At 36.1% G+C, this 13,951-nt stretch overlaps 1 protein-coding gene across 2 annotated transcripts in view; it reads right to left on the minus strand.

Moving 5' to 3' along the window:
- The window catches only part of LOC128988814 (glutamine-dependent NAD(+) synthetase), a 108,315-nt gene that overhangs the window by 72,418 nt on the left and 21,946 nt on the right, over nucleotides 1-13,951 (minus strand). For both annotated transcript variants that reach the window (XM_054410478.1, XM_054410477.1), the window contains 5 exons: nucleotides 12,760-12,844; nucleotides 12,097-12,242; nucleotides 1,317-1,434; nucleotides 437-568; nucleotides 256-345 (listed from right to left, as the gene is read on the minus strand). In XM_054410478.1, coding sequence (XP_054266453.1) covers nucleotides 256-345; nucleotides 437-568; nucleotides 1,317-1,434; nucleotides 12,097-12,242; nucleotides 12,760-12,844 — 571 coding nt within the window. The remainder of the gene's footprint in view (nucleotides 1-255; nucleotides 346-436; nucleotides 569-1,316; nucleotides 1,435-12,096; nucleotides 12,243-12,759; nucleotides 12,845-13,951) is intronic.

Below are 13,951 nucleotides of genomic sequence, written 5' to 3' on the forward strand. Positions count from 1 at the left end.
ATTTTGAAATAATAAATATTTTCCCCAAAAAACAAAATGGCGGATTACGACTAAACTAAGCCGAAATCCAAAAAATTTTATTCTTCATTTTCGACTTATTTTTGCATGTAGAATTAGGTCCTGTATAGCCCATCACACTTTTTTGTGACACCCTGTATATCAGCAGCCCTATTTCATGAACACCAAAATCAAAACTGAACGGCTCAATAAATCTTGAATCTTGAAAACATGCAAGATACATTAAGTATAGATTACCTTAGCACTGCCGCTAAGAGTGCACCTAGACCTCCAGAAGTTACGATAGGTTCGGATATCTTCCAAATCTATGGTCGCAACTGTCACCTCCTGCAAATCACATTATTTATTTTTAACTTGTAAATAGCAGAATTGTGAGAAAACAGTAACTTAATAAGATTATCTTGAACAGTTAACTCACCACCTCCTGTAGACTGAATTGTTGACTCCTGGCGATGATTTCTCCGTTGAGTGCAATGCACGAGCAGCCGTAAAAGAACACCCTCTGACCATCGCACCCTCGGAAATTATTGTACAAGTAGCAGCCACCAGCCTACAAATTAATACCTGTACATTATATGCTTGTAATAAATTTAGGTTAAAATAATTCCTAAATGTATTAAAGTAGTTGACATTTATTGCATTGATATTTGATATTGATTTTTGTTTTTTTTTGTGAATATTTCTTGAGACTTGAGTAAGTTTTGAGCTTAATAGTTAAAAGTTATACACTTTTATACCTTGATATAATAGAACATTATACATTTTTTCAGTAGTAGGTTAGGTTACCTCAAGTATCGCAAAGTGATTTAGATTGTTTTACAGAATTTCCCATATAGGGAATAAGCTATTACCGTGGGTCTCATGGTAAGACCTGGAAATTTGTATCAAAGGGGTTAAAAAACATAAGGTAATATATAACCTACTATTGTGTGATCCAGAGGCTACGCCACATTCAAATATCTTTTTGTTATTTTGCAAATTTTCAAGGGCTGTTTTTAAAGTAAGGGCAGTTTTTGCGTTTGAATCCGTAGTTCCCTTGTACACTGCAACGAGGCTCCTTGCCACTTACTGGCATCATTTGGGAACAGAATTACACCATTTGTAGCTCTGTAGATGACATGTACGCTTGCTGTCTGATTTTAAGATTTTATTAACTATCGAATCTCTTACTGCAAGCGAGATAGAATGTAGATGAATTTGCTATATTTGCATAGAAATAACAGCGCTTGTTTTAATTATGGAGAAACCATTTCTTATAGACTCGTATTATACGGCAGCTATCAGGCTAACAGATTTACCTTGTAAGTGGCAGATTTGACTAGATCTACCGTCGTGTTGGTTTTCCGAAGTTCCATGTAAGAACCTGAGCCATTGACTATGATTTCCACACCATCCACCGACAATGGAATATGGGAACTGCAGCAAATAATACAACTACTAGTACTGATCAGATTCTGTTCCTATAGCTTGTTTTAGCTATTTTCAGCTATTTATAACTTAAAGGAACTAAGTAAACAAGAGTTGGAATTTTTTGAATATAAGGGGGAATTGATATTTATCTTTTATATTTAATGTTTACATTTTGATTAGTGAATTTAAAACCTTGCTACAGTACAAAAAAAAATCCTACTAATATTATAAATGAGAAAGTTTGGATGTGGATGTATGGATGTATGTTTGTGACAAGTAAACGCATTAACCACTGGACGGATTTTGCTGAAATTTGGCATGATGATAGCTCACATTCCCGATTAACATATAGGCATATTCTTATCTAAAAAATCCTTTCGGGCTCCGCCCCAGTGGCTCTATAGTTCCCCATGTTAACCTTATGAGTATTCATATTAAAAGGGAATTAAATAATTTAGTCAGCTGTTTCAACTAGCTGGAAAAGTTGGTTCTATGATATGCAAAAGCATTAAAAACTTACAAGGATTACCAACAGGGTGCAGCACTATTATTTTTTTTTTTTATTTATGACAACAGCTAATTTGCAACCGAAAGGTGAGTGAGCGTAGCGAACGAACTTCAACCTGGAGGCGAGTTAGCGTAGCGAACGAGCTAACCTGAAGGCAAGTGAGCGCAGCGAACGAGCTCCAACCTAAAGGTGAGTGAGCGTAGCGAACGAACTTCAACCAGGACGTGATTGAGCCATGCGAACGAGCTCACTTATGAAGTAAAACAGGGCAAAGCCCGCGGGTACAGCTAGTAAAAATATATATATAGGAGGGCAATTAAAAAGTGGACAGGCCTAATTGATTTTAAATGGTAAAATTAACCATCTGTAATACAATGTACATCCAGGTTTCAGTAGAAGATTGTGTTCTTAGATTAGATTAGAAGATTGTGTTGTTCAGAGGTTTATTGCGGACATTTTCCATCACATAGTAAAGAACAATACACAACGTTTATGTCCGCAATAAACCTTTGAACAACGTTAACTCACCATTACCAACAATGAACTTAAATCAATCAATCAATCATCAATAAAATCTTTATTCAGAATGTACAGATACATTGTACATGAATGCGTCATAATTTTATTTTTAAATACATTACTTAAAGTTTAAAACATCATATAACAGCAGTTTTTAGATAAAGTAAATACAATTAGCCTACTTAAAGTTAAAACAAATCATTCAGACTGTAAAAAGAATTTGCTATTAATAGTATATTTCGTACCTAGTGTACCATATTCTGATAATTTGTACCATAATGTTACAATAGTTTGACACTCATACCATCATGTAACCACAATTTCTGTTTAGGTTGGCAATATGCAAAATCAGGCGATATTTCTAATAAAGCAGCTCATGGCTATTTCCCGTGACGTCACATCACGCCACCATCACACCACCTTTCCGAACAAGCCTAAATCCCCTCTCCTCAGGTCAGTCCACACCATGTATTAGTCCCGTCAACATCATATACCCTTTGCGGCCCTCTGAGTGTTATTCAAAATGTAACAAGTGTATTTATTACAACACCCCATCCCTGACCCCAAACGTACAGTACGATGACGACGTATCGTACAACTGGCGACGAGGAACACGGAATATTATCGCGTTTTAAAACTTAAATTCGCGAACAAAGTGACAGTGCAAGTGAACAAAGTTACAGTGCAAGTGAACAAAGTGACAGTGCAAGTGAACAAAGTGACAAGTGAACGTGAAGAAACGGTCGACGAACGTCAAACAACCGCGAATATTGACTCAGACTCATATTCTTGGCGGAAACGTTTTCGTGAGTGTAGAAAGGTACACCTAACATAACGTTATTCTTTGTTTTATGGACGTAATATTAGACTACGGACAGTTAAATAAGTGTAAAAAAGGCACTTATGCCGTTGACTGAAAGTTATTTCGAACAATTCGGACAGTTAGCGGAAACGTATTTTTCAACAAACATGGCAACAATTGGTAATATCGGTCCTTTTGACAGCGCCGAAGAAACTTGGCAATCGTATACAGAGCGATTTGAACTTTTTGTAGACTGCAACGGGATTAATGCCACAAAAAAAGCGAGCACACTACTAACGGTAATGGGAGTCAGGACGTATAAATTGTTAAAGGACTTAATCACACCTGATAAACCTTCGTCCAAGACGTACGAGGAAATTGTAGACACGGTCGGTAAACATTTACACCCGAAACCGTCGTTTATTACAGAACGTTTTAAATTCAGCCGCAGACATCAGTTAGAACACGAAACAGTGAGTGATTATATCGTACAACTTAAGCAGCTATCGCAACATTGTGAGTTTGGGGGCAAGCTTCCAGACCATCTACGCGACAGACTGGTATCAGGCCTCAAGAACCACCACATCCAGAGACGACTGCTGGGGGAGGATAACCTGACCTACGACAAGGCAGTACAGCTGGCAACGTCAATGGAGTTCGCCGAGAAAGGAGCAGCCCAGATGACGCTTAATCCAGGAGGACGACTTCAGCGCCTCAGCCAGACGACAAGGACAGCACCAAGCGGAAGCGGGGGAAAATTCGCAGCCAACAGAGGTTCGGCAACGTCACAGCCCCGGGAGTGCAACTGCTGTGGAAAGAACAATCACAATACTCTGCAATGTCGGTATCGTGAGTACAATTGCAATTACTGTAAGAAGAAAGGACATCTTGAAAAAGCTTGTAGATCTAAGAGTAGAAGTGCAAATAGGCCCCATTTTAGTAAACAGTATAATGATGTATCTAAGACTAATGGACAGTCTAGGGGAGGAAATAAGTCGTATTTTAATTCAAAGTACAGTAATGCTAATGCTAGGCAACATTATGTAACAGAAAATGTCCCTGAACAAAGTGTAGACGAAGACACGGTATATGACATATCTAACTTATTTCAGGTACAGGGAGTAGAAGTTAGGAAAAAAGTAGAACCAATTAGAGTGCAATTAGAGGTAGAGAGCAAAAAGATCCTATTTGAAATTGATACCGGAGCTTGTGTGTCAGTTATATCTGAAAAAGATTACAAAGTAAAGTTAAGACACGTAAAGTTACTACCAACAAGCTTAGTTCTTAGTTCGTACACACACGAAAAGATCGTACCTATCGGTAAACTATGTGTAAATGTAAAACATGAAGGTATTTGTAAACAATTAGAGCTGTATGTTGTCCCTAACGGTGCAAACCCATTGTTAGGTAGGGATTGGATGAAAGCACTGCAGCTAGTTGTTAGTATCAAAAATAGTAGTAAAGTAAACAATGTTCAATCAGCTGTGGATGACAGCTCAGTTGGTACACCTGTCAGCTGTTCTGCTAGCAGAATGGTCGACACTAGCGCGCCGACTGAGGTGGCCGACACCGCAGTTACCAATGTAAACAAACAAACAAATGTCACAGTACATCAGCAGGGCAAGCAGCTAGTTAAACATTTGTATGAGGAATTCCCTGATGTTTTCACAGACAAGCTAGGTTGTTTTAAGGGAGAACCAGTCAAACTTAAACTAAAACCTAATGCAACCCCTAAATATCATAAGCCAAGGACCTTACCTTTCACACTTAAAAATAAAGTAGAAGCAGAACTAGCACGTTTAGAAGCAGAGAGTATTATTTCACCAGTAAATTCAAGCCAATGGGCTACCCCTGTAGTACCAGTTTTGAAAACAAATGGTCAGTTAAGATTGTGTGGAGACTATAAAGTAACGCTAAATCCTTTCTTAGAGATAGACAGACACCCTTTACCTAAGATTGAAGAATTGTTCTCCAGTTTGCAAAATGGAGACAGGTTTTCTAAAATAGATTTGTCACAAGCGTATCAACAACTAAGACTAGATGATGAAAGTAAAAAGTTATGTACAATTAGTACCCATAAGGGCTTGTTTGAGTACAATAGATTATGTTATGGCATATCATCTGCTCCTGGTATTTTCCAGCGCACAATGGAGCAAACCTTACAAGGAATACCAGGTGTAGCGGTATTTCTAGATGACATTCTTGTAACAGGACAAAATGACTCTGAACATATTAGTAAATTAAAGTTAGTTTGTAAACGACTACAAGACAATGGTTTCACAGTCAGTAAAAGTAAATGTAAATTTTTCTGTGAAAGTTTAGAGTATCTAGGGTTTGTCATAAGCAAACGAGGGTTGGAAACTTCACAAGACAAGGTCAAAGCCATTGTAAACGCCCCAGAACCAAAAGATGTCACCCAATTAAAAGCATTTTTAGGCTTAGTTAACTACTACGCTCGTTTTATACCTAGAATCTCAACCATACTTACCCCTATGTATATGTTATTGAGGAAAGACACTGAATTTGTATGGAATTTAGCGTGTAAGAAAGCTTTTGAAGAAGTTAAGCAAAAACTAGTATCAGCCCAAGTACTAGCTCATTTTGACCCTAAGTTAAAGTTAACGTTAGCATGTGACGCTAGTGCCTATGGTATAGGTGCAGTTCTAAGTCAAATTCAAACAGACGGTACTGAAAGACCTATTGCATTTACAAGTAGAGTGTTAAATGATACTGAAAAGCAGTATTCACAGATTGACAAAGAAGCTCTTAGTATAGTGTATGGAGTTAAAAAATTCAACCAGTACTTGTATGGTAACCATTTTTTGTTAAAAACAGACCACAAACCGCTTGTAGCTATTTTTGGACCTAAACAAGGTTTACCTGCATTTGCAGCTAGTAGGCTCCAACGCTACGCATTGTTTTTATCAGGTTATCAGTACGACATTTCTTATGTTAAATCCGAATGTAACGGAAATGCTGATGGTCTATCACGTTTACCAGTAAGTAATCCTGTGAACGATGAAATCAATGACAATGACTTAAATGTAAATATTGTAGGTACCTATTTACAGTGTTTAATTGAGAGTGAACTTCCTCTAAGTTATGTGGAAGTAAAACGAGAGTCAGCACTAGATCCTATACTAAGTAGAGTGATAGGTTATGTTAGATTTGGATGGCCAAATGACGTAAATGAGAGGGATCCTATGTTAAATCCATTTTTTGTGCGACAGTCACAATTAACTTTTGAACAAGGACTCCTAATGTGGGGTTACAGGATCGTCATCCCAAGCAAGTTTAGAACACATATTTTACAAGAATTACACAATGGCCATGTAGGGATAGTAAGAATGAAGGCGTTGGCAAGATCCTATGTTTGGTGGCCAAATATCGATTTAGATATTGAACAAATTGCTGGTAATTGTACATCATGCTTGAAGGAACGTGTAACTCCGCCCAAGTCGATTTTGCACACTTGGAATGTACCAGATAAGGCGTGGTCCCGGATTCATATTGATTTTTTCGGACCTTTTCAATCAAAGTTATTTTTAGTAATTAAAGATGCTTATTCAAAGTGGCCGGAAGTGTTACCCGTTCCATCAACGCAAGCAAAACACACAATATCTCATCTTAGAGAATTGTTTGCTAGATTTGGCTTAGTAGATCACATTGTCAGTGACAATGGACCACCTTTCACAAGTACAGAATTCCAAACATTTTTGCAAAAAAATGGAATCAAACACACATTTTCTCCACCATACAACCCAAAGACTAATGGCTTAGCCGAGAATGCTGTAAGAACAGTAAAACACAAACTTAGAATAGCACTACAAGACACTTCTGATTTGAACTTAGCATTATCAAATTTTTTGTTTACATACAGAAATACAGTTCATTCCACAACCAATCAAACACCAGCAGAGTTAATGTTAGGCAGATCTCTGAAATCAAGGTTAGACTTAATTAGACCTAATGTGAAGGATGTCATTAGTAGTAATCAAAACAGACAAGTTTCAGCTTATGGTGGTGTCACAACTCGTAGATTATTTGTTAATCAACCTGTATTAGCTAAAGATTACAGGGGAAGGGAGAGATGGATAGAGGCTACAGTTATTGAAAAACTGGGTCCTGTAACTTATTTAGTTGAACTAGAATCAGGCGTTCAGTGGAAGCGTCACATAGACCAGTTGATAGCTTTACAGTCTAAGCTAGGGCAGCAGTCAGATTTAGTAGTAGAATTTCCCAAAAACGATCTGACAACGTCGCTTCCAGACAGAAAACCGGCAACATTGCAAAATTCGCCAGACCACACACTGACAGGGAACAGTAGCGAAGGTATGCGAGCTCTTCCGGGCACAGTCGGGCAGAAAACTCCGATATTGACTAGGTCACCTGGCGCAAACCAAAACATTGAAAGAGCGGGGTCATTGGCTTCGCCTCCAAATGTAAACAAATCGCCAAATGTAAACAGACAGACGCCTACTAGACGCTTTCCTGTACGGGAGCGCAAACCTGTAATAAGATTAGACCTTTAATTGAATACCCGGACATGACTTGTATATAGATTCATTTATTATATATCCTTATCAATGATTTTCAAATGTGTATTTATTGAATTGTGTGTACCATTATGTGTGTTATCATTATTTAATCATCAAGGTTCAATGTTTAATGCTATTAAGGTTTATGATTTCAATTGTGTGATTCATTTACTTGTGTTTTTAATGTGTGATATTATCTCAATATTTTGACCATATATACATATATATATTTAGAACTGATGATTGATTGATTCTCATTCTCATTTAAATGATTGGCAAACAAAAATAATAATAAATTAATAAGATATTCTGGTATTGTTATTTGTGATTGTAAGTTTTCAAGATTATAGTAACCGATAGCATCACAAAACTTAAGAGGGGAGGATTGTACCATATTCTGATAATTTGTACCATAATGTTACAATAGTTTGACACTCATACCATCATGTAACCACAATTTCTGTTTAGGTTGGCAATATGCAAAATCAGGCGATATTTCTAATAAAGCAGCTCATGGCTATTTCCCGTGACGTCACATCACGCCACCATCACACCACCTTTCCGAACAAGCCTAAATCCCCTCTCCTCAGGTCAGTCCACACCATGTATTAGTCCCGTCAACATCATATACCCTTTGCGGCCCTCTGAGTGTTATTCAAAATGTAACAAGTGTATTTATTACAACACCCCATCCCTGACCCCAAACGTACAGTACGATGACGACGTATCGTACACCTAGGGCCGAAAACGAGGTTTTGCCGGCTCGAGATAGTCTTTAAGTTCAAGACGAAGTCGAGAACTTAAATGGATCGAGAGCTGCAAAACCATTTTCGGTCCGTGGTACGAACACTATTTTTCACCACACTACTACTATTCACAAATAATGAAAACTGATAGTCAAAGCAACTTTAAGGTTACGGTATGTGAAGAAGTAATTTCAGGAATCAGCAAAAATAATAATAAACAGTTGCTAGGCAACGGTGATAATAAAACAATTCTATTTCAATGCTATGGATACTGTTTGTGTAATTAAAATGCAAGCGGACAGCTGATTTTGCTGCCCCGGGATGTAAAAACCTGCTCGGTCCCCAAATTACGATGTCAGCTGGCATGGCCAGCAAAACGTAACTTCAGCCACCAATTAACGTGTGTAATACAGCCAAAAACATCATACAGGGTGTCCACAAAAAATTTGTCATTAATTTCCATGACTTTCCATGACTATCCATGACCATTTACCATTGATTTCCATGACTCACGAACTTTACACGCAAATTATAATATAACATACACACACAAATAATACTGCCTGGACATGTTATTTTGCAGAAAATACTGAAATATGTAATAACAGATAACAATGGAGTACAATAGGTACAACAATGAACTAAAACAAACCAAAAACTCATAAAATAATACAACTGTAATAAATTGAATTGTCGAACATTTGTGAAAAACCTGAAAAATGCTACAACAGTCCGGGTTACGGCTGACTAGAGCATTGAATGGTCCCCTCAAATCCATCCATAATTGGAAATTTCCATGACTTTCCATGACTTCTTGCCTATTTCCCTGACTTTCAATGACCAAAATTTTTTTCCATGACTTTCCATGACTATCCCTGACTTTCCAGAATGTGGACACCCTGTCATAGTGTGGTGAAAAAATGTTTTCAGTTTCTTTTTAAATTTAATTGTGCTTTGCTCCTTCCTTATGCCATCTGGGTGTTTATGATTAAATGTAATACCAATGTACTGAGGACTTTGCTTATATTTTTCTTTCTTATGATTTTTTATTGGAAAATGTTGTTCATATCTAGTATTGTTTAGATAAATATACTTCAAACAAAGAAGATTGTGTTATTGTGAATCCTCTAAAATAATTTTATAGCAATTGTCTACTTCTTGTGGGATATATAGGTGGATTGGGTTCCATGCATTGATGACTGGATTGATGAATAAGTTAGTGAAAATCTGTGATTGATGAAACTCTGCTGCAGCAACATTCTTTGGAAGACGACTCTAACATGCCTGGATCTTGGACTGCAAATTCTAGAGCCTATATCAACCATTGCTTACGTAGAATTTGAAAACATCATTCAATAAATTCAGGAAGTTCAATCAATGACTTAAAATAGTAAACAGCAGTCACTAATACGATGGTTTGTTGATCTTCTGTCGAAATTCCCAGAGGACCAATACTCTACAGACCGACCCAGAGCCAGATTCAAAACCTAGATTTCAATATCTCAGAATGTACTTTAGGTCATCTGGAACAGTGCACACATTCTCAATCACATTATCTCTTCCACAGAGGGTATCAAATGGTCAGTGACATGGTATAGTAATTAATTGCCTAGTTTGATTAGCAACTATTAAAAATACTTTAAGAATGCATCCTTACAAATTGTTTTATATCTACTAGAGAACCCGTGCGGCTCAATGAGCCGCATAGTATGAAACATAACGCCGAGGAAAACCTTATGCTTAAATTTGAGTAACTTTAGTTACATCTTAAGAGTGGTTTGAAAACTTGTTAGAAACTAATTTTAAATACAGTATCTCTATTGGCATCGTCAAGGTTCACCTACAATATTTCTGCTCTCAGTTTTAACTGATAACATCTAAAGAATGCTAAACGATCTGCCTCAATTCGAGTTAACATGTTGCAACAAAGTTGTTCTCTTTTTGAACAGCGTATATTATTTGCATCTCCTAAATCATAAAAATAAACTTGACCGTAACTACTCGATCGTTCAATACATAAACATTAATTCTTTCACTTATGTATGGCCACTAAAACTTTCAATGGCAAATGAGTTTTTGAAATTTCTTATTTTTTACTTGGAATGCCTGGATTGTGCAGGTGAATTCAGCCAAAAGACGTATAAGTTTGTTTAAGAAACTGGCAACATAACATAGTAGTAAACAATCCATTTACGTCTTTTCTCAATTGAAGTAGAGCCAGTAATACTAAAGTTTACGATACAAACATAAGGTCCGCCAAGATTTGGGATAACCTTACTACTTGAACTTATCATAGTCAAGGCAGGCATTATAATAAAGTTTCTACTAAATGTTTTTAAATATCTCGATCTGTCAGTGTCTGAAGTAAACGTTTCTTGCCTGCATTCATTTGATCTGACATTTTAGGCAAGTTTACTTTCCCAATGTGACAACACTATGAGCTTCGTATATTTGTTCACTTCCAAAGTAAGTTGCACAGAACCGGCAATTTGTATTCATCTTACCAAGTGAATGTGGATCTGTTAGACCAGGTCTCTCTTTTTCTACTCTCCTCATACGCACAAGATATCTTATTAATTGTCTCCTCCTCCCGTGTTCAATACTTCTTCTTAGAACTTAAGGCAATTTCTGTTCTTCCAACAAAACTGATTAACTGTTTAACTTGGTCTTAACCTATTCAATATTACAAACATTAATATTTACTCCCAAAAGGCTAATGAGTTTCTTTTTATAAACAGCTGTTTTTTGTTTTAAAATTTGTTCTATGTATTTCTTATGGGGAAAACCCGACCTTTGAGAGGGTCTCACGCCCTTAAGAGTAAGAATTTCAAACTTCTAAAACCTTATTGCAAAACTTCATATTGAGACGAATCTGTTGACACCTTAAACGTTGAAATTGGTCCACAAATAAGGGAGGAGTTGCGTTAACAAAAAACGGCTTCACGTATTATATATATAGATATAAGTCTGGACCAGTTAATTAATTTCAATCCTATTTTTAATATATTACAGCTGTTAATATGTTTACTTATGTTTACATTCTAAGATTGATGATGAATAAAAACAAGACTTATTTTTAGTTTCTTACATTTAGCATCTTACATTTTTATGTTTTATAATTATTAATTCAATAAGTACGTAACAATGGCGACGAGGATGGGAAACTCCAGAGCCACTGGGGCGGAGCCCTTTAAACGGATCTGCACCAAACTTCACACAAACCATCCTTGAATAATGCTTAATAAAGCCTGAAAGTTTCATTACAATCTGTCGAGCGGTTTCGGAGTCCATAAAGGACAAACAAACAAACATACATACAAACAAACATACATACAAACAAACATACATATAAACAAACATACATACAAACAAACATACATTGGATTTTATATATATAGATTAAATTATTTGTAAAGTTGTTTTAGAAAAGGTTAAAATGAGAGAATTAAGACTATTTTTTTACACATGTTACAGGTAAACAAAAAAACAAAACTTGGACACGGTATTGAATTATTTACATAAATGTTGAAGGTTAAAAAGGCTGCAATACAGTACCTAAAAGGATTCCACAGCTCTTCACAAATTTCATATCCGATGCACGTGTCTTTAGTAGCTATGACGGCATCCCCGAAAGGAACTACAGACTGGCCTGTATACGTTTGGATCATTCTGGGTAAATAGTAGTCTTCCGTCTCTCGCAACTGAAAAACATAAAGTGCTAATTTCCGGGCTTTTCAATAGCCTACATCTAAACTCTAGAGTATTCAAGAACTGAAAATTCAGAAACTTTATAAAACTGTCCTGATCTTGGTGCAAGGATTTTTTATTTTGGAAATTTTTTTTAGACGGAGCATTCTTTGATGGTGACAAATATCAAAGGACACACAAAGAACCTCACTAGGCTACCTAACAACACACAAGTATTATTAATGTTGTACCCATTTTTTCCCCTGGTCAACATTTTGAAATGGAAATAGTAGTTGAACTCAGTTTTTAATTCCTTACGTTGTTATCCTAATGGTTATTATTAAGAAAGATTATACACTTCTTTACCAAGAGTGGTAAAACATTCATTACTGGTGAAGATCAACTGTACCAATTAAGTAAGATCAAAAGGAACACACCTGTAATGAACTATTGGCATTAATGTATGTATAAACGTAAACGTAAGCTATGAAAGTATTCATAAAATCACAGTTATGATAGTAAATAAACCACCTTCCTCCATGCAGTGAACCAGCGAGTCTCCCGATATCCTGCAGTATCACACATCAGCAACTTGGGACGGATGAGCAATAGTTTCCTGCAGAAAATAAGTAATTAGGTACATCCCTCATAAGCATAGTCTTGCTAATGCTGATCTGAATCGTCTGTTGCGAGGAAAGTTTATCTAATTTAAGTAAATAACAGATTCGACGATTGAGGTTTCATTTTAAAGCTTATGATATTAGGGGAGGAATGGTAAAAAGGTAATTTCCTTCAGGGCTTTCCCCTCCTGATAAATCGTTCCCGTCCTTGCGTCGGATTTATTTCTAGACTTAGCTTTAAAGATCCAGTGATGCTGACTATCTTTCTTTAAATGTGAATTCTTACATTATAGATGATGAAGTTTTTTAACCACATTCAGAGTGTAAACAAGAGACAAATTAGTTTATGAAAATGATTTTTAATTGGACCAATCTAACTGATAATTGTAACTTAACTTGATTGAGAAATATAGGTAGGCATAAATGACTCTTCATTGGTAAGCATCTACAATCGACATGATTAAAATATTATCTAAACTAGTCTTCTTAGCGAATATCCCATACAAACAAAATGGTACAAATCCCATTTCTGTAAAAATTAAGGTTTAAAAGTTATTGAAAATTATGTTATCCTCCCATAAAATAACAAAAAATAGGATTTTGGATTAAAGGCGGTTTTGATTTAACATAGCATGTTAGGCCTAGTCCTTACAATTAATTTAATTTTGAAAGTTTTTTTTATTTTTTAGAAATTTTGATTTTTAATGGGGATTTTCTCATAAAACCCCATAAAATAACGGAAAAATCGGATTTTATAAAAAATGGCCCGAAAGATTTTGATAAAAATTTAGTATGTTATAGTCCTTTAAATTCTGGACCAAATTGTACAAATCCCATTTCCGTAGATTTATTCTCACCGCTTACACATGATAAAGGTTGTTGACAAATTTATGGGAGAAAGTATGTGTCAGGTTGCTGATACCTTTTTTATATATTTACATTTTTGTATATACAGGGTGAGTTGTCCCCCCCCCCCCAACTTTTTTCTATATTTTTTCAAATATCAATCCCAGACCACTTCCAAACATTGTTGGGTAGTAAGTACTTCATTTTGACAAGGTGGTAATTTCCGGCCGCCATCTTGGATTCGCCATATTTGATCC

Source organism: Macrosteles quadrilineatus, unplaced genomic scaffold (genome assembly GCF_028750875.1).
Source record: "Macrosteles quadrilineatus isolate MER2022 unplaced genomic scaffold, UCM_ALF_1.0 Scaffold_3__2_contigs__length_128488019, whole genome shotgun sequence".
Taxonomy (NCBI): Eukaryota; Metazoa; Arthropoda; class Insecta; order Hemiptera; family Cicadellidae; genus Macrosteles; species Macrosteles quadrilineatus.